The 10,870-nt window shown below is 46.1% G+C and overlaps 1 protein-coding gene across 1 annotated transcript in view; it reads right to left on the reverse strand.

The window, feature by feature from the left end:
- The window catches only part of PDHB (pyruvate dehydrogenase E1 subunit beta), a 40,980-nt gene extending 30,153 nt beyond the window's left edge, over nt 1–10,827 (reverse strand). Inside the window, exons 1-3 of the mRNA XM_073574120.1 lie at nt 10,602–10,827; nt 10,467–10,526; nt 6,693–6,800 (exon numbers count right to left, since the gene is read on the reverse strand). Coding sequence (XP_073430221.1) covers nt 6,693–6,800; nt 10,467–10,526; nt 10,602–10,637 — 204 coding nt within the window. The 5' untranslated portion in view covers nt 10,638–10,827. The remainder of the gene's footprint in view (nt 1–6,692; nt 6,801–10,466; nt 10,527–10,601) is intronic.
- Nucleotides 10,828–10,870: the final 43 nt, after the last annotated feature.

Here is a 10,870-nt window from a genome sequence, read left to right on the forward strand (position 1 = left end):
AGACAGGGACGCAGAAAAGCCCTGTCTCTGCTGTGCCATGCCAGTCCGCACCCTCCCCCGGCCCCAACAGGATCCCTCAGCTGGTCTGGGGTCCCTGGAAGCTGCGGAATGGTGCCTATTCTCCAACCCTACCTGAGGCGTCTCAACCTAATGCCCCCTGCGGGGGATTAGGGAGGGTGCGTCTGTCACCGTCAGGGGGTCTTCATCCTCGCCTCAACCTCAACCCAGACCCCAAAGGGGTTGGGGAAGGAGGGGGGGGGGGGCTCAACTTCGGACCAGTACCCGCAGGACTGGGGAAGGAGCGACATGGGGAATAGCCATCTCAACTTCAACCGGGCACCCCTAAAAAGGGGGCCAAGGAAGGAGCCATGTCGGGAGTCTCGCTGGAGACCCACTTTTCTTCATCTGTTGCTGACGAAAAAAAAGAGAACGGAAAAAAAGGTGTGCCTCCTTGCGACACTAAGCAAAAACTGGAGAAGGCTGACGCCGTCCAGGGGTGTATACTGCAGAGGAGGAGCCAAAGTTAATCTTTTTCAGATTATGCATAGTGTCGCCTCCTAGTGGACAGCAGCATAACACCCATGGTTCTGTGTCCCCCAAATGAGGCGACAGAGTAAGGTACATGTCTTGCACTAATCACCCATAACATGAAACCACCTGCTTCAGAGGAACATGTGAAACATTGTCCATTTCCATTTTTTTTTTTGACATCCCAGATTAAAATAAATAATCTTAAGAAGGCCCAACTCGATTTCCCATGGCTCTGTCCATCTTTACATACCCACTGAGTTCTTTAGACAAGTGTCAACCCCCCCAAAAAAAAAACCAATAGAGGGCGTGACTTCTTGAGAAAGGATTGTGGCTAAGGATGCAACATCGTGCACTAAAATTGTGTTATGCTGGATATGTATAGAGAAAGGCACACGTGAACTAATGTATTCACTTAAATTGCTGCTTGTGCTATCCATCGTGCACACGGACAGCACATAAATGGAAAACGTGGAGGTGTGAACTGTGCCTTATATTGTTTATGTCCTCCTTGAGCAGCAGAAAACCCTTATAGGTCTCCTGTGGTATCTAGCCCCAAGATGCAAGCACATCCTGTCACAACAGAGTGACTGTTCAAACCAAGCACTCAGCAAACCCTTGGTGTAGCAGAGCAGTTCAGTGCACCTTCCTACCAACTTATTTTCCATACATCTCAGCCTCCCGCTTCCTTGACTGACCGGTCTGGCCTTGAAAAAACCAAAGGAGTGAGGATATAGATGGAAAACATAGGTGGGAAGGTGCACTGAACTTTGCTAATCACTGCATTGAACGCCTGTGCTTGGTTTAACCCCTTCACCCCCAAGGGTGGTTTGCACGTTCATGACCGGGCCAATTTTTACAATTCTGACCACTGTACCTTTATGAGGTCATAACTCTGGAACGCTTCCATGGATCCCGGTGATTCTGACATTGTTTTCTCGTGACATATTGTACTTCATGATAGTGGTAAAATTTCATTCAAATAACTTGGCGTTTGTGAGAAAAACAGAAATTTGGCGAAAACTTTGAAAATTTCGCAATTTTCCAACTTTGAATTTTTATGCCCTTAAATCACAGAGATACGGCACACAAAAAACTTGATAACTAACATTTCCCACATGTTTACTTTACATCAGCACAATTTTGGAACCAAAATTTTTTTTGTTAGGAAGTTATAAGGGTTAAAAGTTGACCAGCGATTTCTCATTTTTACAACACCATTTTATTTTTACGGACCACATCACATTTGAAGCCACTTTGAGGGGTCTATATATGATAGAAAATACCCAAAAGTGACACCATTCTAAAAACTGCACCCCTTAAGGTGCTCAAAACCACATTCAAGAAGTTTATTAACCCTTTAGGTGCGTCACAGGAATTTTTTTGAATATTTAAAAAAAAAAATGAACATTAACTTTTTTTCACAAAAAAAATACTTCAGGTTCAATTTTTTTTATTTTACCAAGGGTAACAGGAGAAATTGGACAGCAAAAGTTATTGTGCAATTTGTCCTCAGCACGCTGATACCTGATATGTGGGGGGGGGGAACGACTGTTTCGGCGCATGGCAGAGCTCAGAATGGAAGGAGCGCCGTTTGACTTTTTCAATGCAAAATTGGCTGGAATTCAGATCGGACGCCATGTCACGTTTGGAGAGTCCCTGATGTACCTAAACAGTGGAAACCCCCTACAAGTGACCCCACTTTGGAAACTAGACCCCCCCAAGGAACTTATCTAGATATATGCTGAGAACTTTGAACCCACAAGGGCTTTACAGAAGTTTATAACGTACAGCGGTACAATTAAAAAATCATTTTTTCCACAAAAATGATCTTTTCACCCCAATTTTTATTTTCCCAAGGGTAACAGGACCCTAAAAATTATTGTGCAATTTGTCCTGAGTACGCCGATACCCCACATGTGGGGGTAAACCACTATTTGGGCGCATGGCAGAGCACGGAAGGGAAGCAGCACCATTTGACGTTTTTGGCTAGAATTGAGATCGGACACCATGTCACGATTGGAAAACCCCTGATGTACCAAAACAGTGGAAACCCCCCACAAATGACACCATTTTGTAAACTAGACCCCCCAAGGAACTTATCTAGATGTGTGGTGAGCACTTTGAACCCCCCAGTGCTTCACAGAAGTTTATAACGCCCGGGCGTGAAAATAAAAAATTCGTATTTTTTTCCACAAACATGATCTTTTAGTCACCATTTTTTTATTATTTTCCCAAGGGTACCAGGAGAAATTGGACCCCAAAAGTTGTTGTCCATTTTGTCCTGAGTATGCTGATACCCCATATGTGGGAGAAAACTACTGTATGGGCACACGTCGGGGCTCAGAAGGGAAGTAGTGACGTTTTGGAATGCAGACTTTGATGGAATGGTCTGCGGGTGTCATGTTGCCTTTGGAGAGCCCCTAATGTACCTAAACAGTGGAAACCCCCCACAAATGACCCCATTTTGAAAACTAGACCCCCTAAGGAACTTCTCTAGATGTGAGGTGAGCACTTTGAACCCCCAAGGGCTTCACAGAAGTTTATAATGCCAGGGCATGAAAATAAAAAAATCGTATTTTTTCCACAAACATGATCAATTAGTCCCCAATTTTTTTATTTTCCCAAGGGTAACAAGTGCTTCACAGAAGTTTATAACGCTCGGACGTGAAATTAAAAAAATCATTTTTTTCCACAAAAATGATATTTTTGCCCCAAATTTTTTATTTTCCTGAGGGTAACAGGAGAAATTGGACCCCAAAAATTGTTTTGCAATTTGTCCTGAGTAGGCTGATACCCTACATGTGGGGGTAAAACACTGTTTGGGCGCATGGCAGACCTTGGAAGGGAAGGAGCACCATTTGACTTTTTCAACTCAGAATTGGCTGGACTTGAGATCAGACTCCATGTTGCATTTGGAGAGCCCCTGATGTGCCCAAACAGTGGAAACCCCCAATTCTAAATCCAACCCGAACCCCAACACACCCCTAACCCTAGCCCTAACCCTGGACCTAACCCTAACCCAAATGGAAATAAATACATTTATTTTATTATTTTTCCCTAACTAAGGGGGTGATAACGGGGGGTTTGATTTACTATTTATGGCGGTTTTTATGTTTGGCAGCTGTCGCACGCTAAAAGACGCTTTTTATTGTAAAAATAGTTTTTGCATCACCACATATTGAGAGCTATAATTTTTCCGTATTTTGACCCACCGAGTCATGTGAGGTCTTATTTTTTGCGGGACGAGCTGATGTTTTTATTGGTACCATTTTCGGGCACGTGACATTTTCTGATCGCTTTTTATTCCGATTTTTGGGACGCAGAATGAACAAAAACCAGCGGTTCATGAATTTCTTTTGGGGGGGTGCGTTTACACCGTTCCGCGTGCGGTAAAATTGATAAAGCGGTTTTATTCTTCGGGTCAGTACAGTTTCAGCGATACCTCACTTAGGTCTTTTTTTATGTTTTGTCGGTTTTATGCAATGAAAACTATTTTATATAAAAAATTAATTATTTTTGCATCGCTTTATTCTGCGAGCTATAACTTTTTTATTTTTTCGCTGATGATGCTGTGTGGCAGCTCGTTTTTTGCGGGACAAGATGACGTTTTCAGTGGTAGCATGGATATTTATATGCGTCTTTTTGATCGCGCGTTATTACACTTTGTTTGGCGGTATGATAATAAATCATTTTTTGCTTCGTTTTTTATTTAAGGGGTTCGCTAAAGGGGTTAACTAATGGGACAGTTTTATAGGGCGGGTCGTTACGGACGCGGCCATACCTAATATGTGTACTTTAAATTTTTTTTTTTTTTATTTCCAAAAAATGGATTTATTGGGGGAATATTTTTTTTTTTTCTAATTTATTTGGCGATTTTTTTAAAATTATTTTAACACTTTTTTTATTTTATTTTTTTTTAACTTTATTACATAGTCCCAGGTGGGACATCACTGTCCTGTGACAGATTGCTGATCTGTCACATCACAGATCACTGTGACAGATCAGCGATCTGTCACAGGCAGTGCAGAAGGCTTCCTCATGCCTGCGCTTTGCAGGCACTGAGGAAGCCAGCTTCCTGCAGGCCCCCGACGCCATCATGGATTCGGGGGCCTGCAGGAAAGGAGCCCCCTGCAGCAGCGCTGCACATTGCGCTGCCGTGGGGGGTTCAGGGAAGCACGGAGGGAGCCCCCTCCCTGCCGATGCTTCCCTTTAACCCCCGGTACACCGCGATCATGTTTGATCGCGGTGTGCAAGGGGTTAACGTGTCGGGGGCGGTCATTGTGCCGGGTGTCAGCTGTGATAATCAGCTGACACCCGGCCGCGATCAGCGGCGCTCACCATGTGGGCGCCGCTGACCGCGGTAGACTTACTATCCCGTCCATGGGCATAGGGGCCCGGGTCCCATGGACGGGATAGTACGTCGGATGTCAGGAAGGGGTTAAACAGGCAATTGGTGCTAACAGACTCCCTTCAAAGTTTCAACTCCAAGAATAGGACTTACACACAAATAAGACAGGACTAGTCGTGACCTAGACTCTCCATCATCCTCCAAGGAAAGATTGTCAGCCTTCATCACACTACAGAAGTGGAGTCTCTATACACTGAAAGCGTCAGACTTTGAACCTGCTGTTGGCTTGTACAAGGGAAAATTGTTTGTTCGTTATAAGATACAAGGGGCGTTCGTTAAAGATTTCCCCTGGCCCACTTCCATTTATCACAGGACGGTGAAACTGCACTTGTGTAATGATATAAGTCTCTAGAGTTACATCTCAATTTGCAACTTAGAATTGATAAGGGTCTTGATTTTACAGGTGCTGAACTGGTGTGAGGTTTGATAATGGACTCAGTGGTACAAATGCAGTTATCAAGTTCCTTTTCTTGAAAGGCCACACTCCAAAGGATACATTCGATGAGATGAAAGATATTTATGGCAATGATTCACCATCATATCATGTAGTCAAAAACTGGCATCGTCAATTCAAACGTAGTCGGACAAATAGCTCCAATTCCAGGGCGACCCCACTCTGCTATTGATGAACACACCATCCAGCAAGTGGAGGTTGCCCTTTTGGATAATCGCCACATAACCATTCGCCACCTAGCCCAAAATATCAAAATTAGTGTGGGATCCGTGGTAAAAAAAAATCATCCAAAACCAATCTTCACATGCATAAAGTATCCGCTCGCTGGGATCCCCGGCTGTTCACACCTTTCCAGAGGCAGGAACGAGTTGAATGCTCTCATGCTCTATTGACAATGTGCCATGGAAACCAGGAGGACTTTTTCAACAGACTGATCACACAGGATGAAAGCAGGGACCATCACTAAGTCCAGTCGATGCAGTGGAAGCATCATGACTCACCACCTCCAAAGAAGGCATGTGCCCATCCCTCAGCAGGCAAGGTCATGCTCACAGTATTTTGGGACCAGCACGGAGAAGTATTGATGGATTTCCTAGCAAAGGGTACCATGATCACTGGGGCATACTATGCATCAATGCTGCGAAAATTGCGGGAGGCCAACAAAACCAAAAGATGTGGCATGCTTACCAAAGGTTTCCACCTTCTGCAAGACAATGCACCAGTTCACAACTCACATGTTGCCCAAATGGAAGCAGGCTCCTGTGGCTTTGAAATTCTACCGAATCCCCCGTATTCACCTGACCTCGCACCATCAGACTTCCAACTCTTTCCAACAATGAAGTTATTTTTGAAGGGCAAGCATTTTCCAGGTGATTACTGATTTCTGAAGTCATAACGTGGCTTTTGGAGCAAGCTGTCGACTTCTGCAAGCAAGGTGCTTATAGCTGCTTAAAGAGATGGGAAAAGAGGGAGTGTCCCTAGGTGGCACCTATGTAGAGGACTAATAACTGTGCCAAGTTTCATTGCTCTCAGTCCACAGGAAGTGGGTCAGGGGAAATCTTTAATGAACACCTCTCGTACAGCCCCATACAATATGGTGCACATCGATATACAGGACCCAGTCTATTGCCTCCTTGGTAATCTATGGCCGCTCACATATGCGACACAATGCAACGATGAACCGTGGATTCCAGGAGGATTCTCAGGGCTCCCATCCAGTAGTCAGAGGTTACAGACTTGGTCACTTGACTGGGTCAGAGTTGGTTCACACCAAAATTAACACCTTAAATATACATGTACCTTGTATGCTCCATCGTACTGAGCGACTTCCTCCCCCAACAGAAACACATTCTCATCTCGTTCCAGCTCTTCATCTAAAGCCTGGTTTATAGCATCTCGCACGGTGACCTACAACAAGAAATAAAGGATGAGATTAACTAAGCTGAATGTGCACCAAGACATTGCCATATAAGCCTTGCACCGGGTTGTGCGATTCACACACTTTGTGATTTATGTGACATTCTGCATGGTCCAGTGGAGCACAGGCAAAACATCATGGGGACGAGGCGATTCAAAACGGTGCTCCAAAATTACTCCAAAACCCATCACACCTTATTCAAACGATTGGATCGGCTGCAGAAATCTTCCAGACGTGACTCCATACAGCTTTTTTTTTTTTTTTTCTTCTTCAATATAGTTTCTTAATGCATTTCTTTTTGCCCAAAAATACTGTAGTCAGATATTACCGTACATGATTTTTTTTTTTGCTTAGGTGGTTTTCTTTTGGGTCAGTGGGTCATAAAGTAATGAATGGAATCATGTGTAGTGAAGCAGTCATTTCAAAACAGTCATGAAGAAGCCTACACGGGGGAACGTCACACTGGTCCTACTGAGGGGATTACAGTTTGAGGTGGCAATATTTTGGTAGTTGAACTCCTCAAGTCTTCAGCATAGTGTTACATTCATTTGGTGGTGGAACTAGTGGTATGGCCATTTCTCCAAAGTGTCTCAAGAGCTGTTTTTCAATATTATAACTAGTGATGAGCAAGTATGCTCGTTGCTCGGATTTTCCCGAGCATGCTCGGGTGAACTCCGAGTATTTGGATGCGCTCGGAGAATTAGTTTCTGTTGCCGTAGCTGCATGATTTGCAGCTACTTGACAGCCTGAATACGTGTGGGAATTCCCTAACAGGCATTCCCCACATGTATTCAGGCTGTCAAGTAGCCGCAAATCATGCAGCTGTGGCCAACAAACTAAATCTCCGAGCACATCTAAATACTCAGATCACCCGAGTATGCTCGGGAAAACTCTAGCAACGAGCATACTCGCTCATCACTAATTATAACTCCAGGCTACATGTTCCTCGTGCCCCTGTGAGCAGCCCGTCTGGCCTAAATGATCTGCAGTGTCTCCGTACTTATCTCCTATCAAACTCAATGGAAGCACTGATGTCTGCAAAACGGCCATCACCTTTCAGTGTCTGGCACCTCTCTGCTCTTCCCTAATTTGCATTTTTTGGTACAAAATAAATACTACAGATCGGACGAGTGCACACACTTTTGTCCCTACATTGAAGCATGGGTACAAGTTTTACAAATTGCGCAACACCACCGTGATCCATCCCAGAGGACCATATTAGTCTCATACACCGATGAGAAAAAGGGTAATGAATGATGTTTTGAACTTTTGACTTTCAGGCTCCATATCTCACCATCCACTACTGCTTTGATCATGAGATTTCGATCATTTCATAGACCATCATCGTGGACATCTCAAATAAATTTGACTTGCAACCATATAGCATATGATAAGTTATGCAGATCTTTTCCATGTCACTGGATTACGCAAAAAAAAATCTAAATTTTACTTTTTATTACTAAATTTATAAATCCACCTTTGGTTTTCAGCACTGCCCAAATCCTTCTGGGCTGCTCTCGATCAGATTCAAGCGTGTCTCCACCGAAATCCGATCCCATCTCTACTACACGTTTCCAAAGTTGGCGCGTACTGGTCGACTCACTTGGGTATGTACACAGTTTTTTCTTCAACTTTACCCAGTTTTCAATTGTATTTAGGTATGGAAACTGTTTGGGGGGGGGCTGCAATCCAGCAAATCTACTAGTTTGGTGAAGAAATCGTATACTCGGGGTTGTTGTCCTGCTGGTTTCAGACCACCATAGATTCAGGTGAAGTATCCAAGCCTCATATCATCAGGCTTCCTCCACCAAACTTGAAAGTTCCTTCAATTTCTCGATCCGTTAGCCCCTTTTCCCCTTATTTCTTCGAGACCAATTTGCATCCATTCAAGCCTAGTCTATTGACTTTCATCTCATTGCTCCAAATAACCCATTTCCATTTTTCGTGCGTTTTCGTAAACTGGAGCCAACGTTTCTTATGGCAACATTGAAGTCGAGGCTTCTTCACCTTTTCTCGGGTCAGCATTCCAGACTTCTGTAACCGGCGTTGCACGGTGCCTTCATAGACGTCTGTTATCTCACTATTATGAAGCATACGAGCCTCCTCCACTGCCGCGTTTGTCGCTCCAGAACGGACAGATCTTGGGATGAGTCGACTTATTGACTGATATTTTGCCTGGACGTCCACCTCTTGGCTCCGGAATGGATGGACGGACTTCATTCCGTATGCTTCCAGCTGTCATGACCACACATGATGCAGTTTGGCAATTTTTTGGGCCAAGAGACCGCTATCGATGAGCTGGATGATGCTGTTTCTCTTTTCTTGGGAAATCTCCTTCATGGCTGCTCCTCGATTTGAACCAGTGACCTTTCACTTGGGAATCAACCCAATAACACACTGAGCTATTAGGGGATGTAAGAGCAGGTTGTAATTCGTTGTGTTCAGGAAGACAAAGATTTTTCCTCCACCGGGAGCAAAACAGTAACAATGCAGGGACACGACAAGAATCGGCATAACTAATCATATGCTAAATAGTTACAAGTCACATTTACGTATGAGATAGCCAAGATGATTGTCTATAAAATGAAGGTGGTCTCACGATCAAAGCAGTAGAGGATGGTGAGATATGGAGCCTGAAAGTCAAGAATCCAAAGCGTTTACGGCGGCAGCACTGAGGGGAGGGCAGTACTGTGGGGGCAACTGTGAGACAGCAATAAGAGGGGCAGCACTGTGGGGGCAACTGTGAGACAGACCTAAGGGGGGCAGTACTGTGGGGGCAACTGTGAGACAGCACTAAGGGGAGCAGTACTGTGGGGGCAACTGTGAGGCAGCTCTAAGGGGGGGCAGTACTGTGGGGGCAACTGTGAGGCAGCTCTAAGGGGGGGCAGTACTGTGGGGGCAACTGTGAGGCAGCTCTAAGGGGGGGCAGTACTGTGGGGGCAACTGTGAGACAGCACTAAGAGGGGCAGCACTGTGGGGGCAACTGTGAGACAGCACTAAGAGGGGCAGCACTGTGGGGGCAACTGTGAGACAGCACTAAGGGGGGCAGCACTGTGGGGGCAACTGGGAGACAGCACTAAGGGGGGCAGTACTGTGGGGGCAACTGGGAGACAGCACTAAGGGGGGCAGTACTGTGGGGGCAACTGGGAGACAGCACTAAGGGGGGCAGTACTGTGGGGGCAACTGGGAGACAGCACTAAGGGGGGCAGTACTGTGGGGGCAACTGGGAGACAGCACTAAGGGGGGCAGTACTGTGGGGGCAACTGGGAGACAGCACTAAGGGGGGCAGTACTGTGGGGGCAACTGGGAGACAGCACTAAGGGGGGCAGTACTTTGGGGGCAACTGTGAGACAGCACTAAGGGGGCAGTACTGCAGGGGCAACTGTGAGACAGCACTAAGGGGGGCAGCTGTGAGACAACACTACGGGGGGCAGTACTGTGGGGGCAACTGTGAGACAGCACTAAGGGAGCAGTACTGTGGGGGCAACTCTAAGGGGGGAGCAATACTGTGGGGGCAACTGCAGTGCAACACTAAGGGGGGTAGTACTGTGGGGGCAGCACTAAGGCGGAAATTGGGGGGGTAGTACTGTGGGGCCAGTACGTACAGAAAGACTAAATACAGTCCCTGACAGCTGTCAGCGCAGTGGGCTCCTCACCTGGAGGGCGGCGGGCGAGCTCCTGTGGAATTCTCTCCGGAGGATCTCGGATACATGGCTCTGTGAAGACACGGAGAGCGTTAATACCGGGGTCCCCTCACAACCAGACCCCCACATCCCCTCTCCCCGCCTCACCTTCCCCCCGCAGAGCAGTCTCCTCAGCGCCGCCATCTTTCTTCTGTCCTCTGACAAGACGTCGCCCTTCGCCTGACACCTCCTCCAATCAGATCCTAGCAATGACCGCCTCTCCAGCAGGTGACCAGATTAAACCAATCACAAGTGAGATACCGTACAACGCCTCTATCGTGCCTTCGATTCCGTTGTGGGGGCGTGGAAAAGAAATGGTTGCCTTGCAACCTCCAATCATAGCGCAGTAGTAGAAAAAAAAGTGTACGGGAAGGAAA

The sequence above is a fragment of the Dendrobates tinctorius genome, unplaced genomic scaffold (genome assembly GCF_039654945.1).
Source record: "Dendrobates tinctorius isolate UK_male_01 unplaced genomic scaffold, ASM3965494v1 ptg000038l, whole genome shotgun sequence".
NCBI classification, from domain to species: domain Eukaryota; kingdom Metazoa; phylum Chordata; class Amphibia; order Anura; family Dendrobatidae; genus Dendrobates; species Dendrobates tinctorius.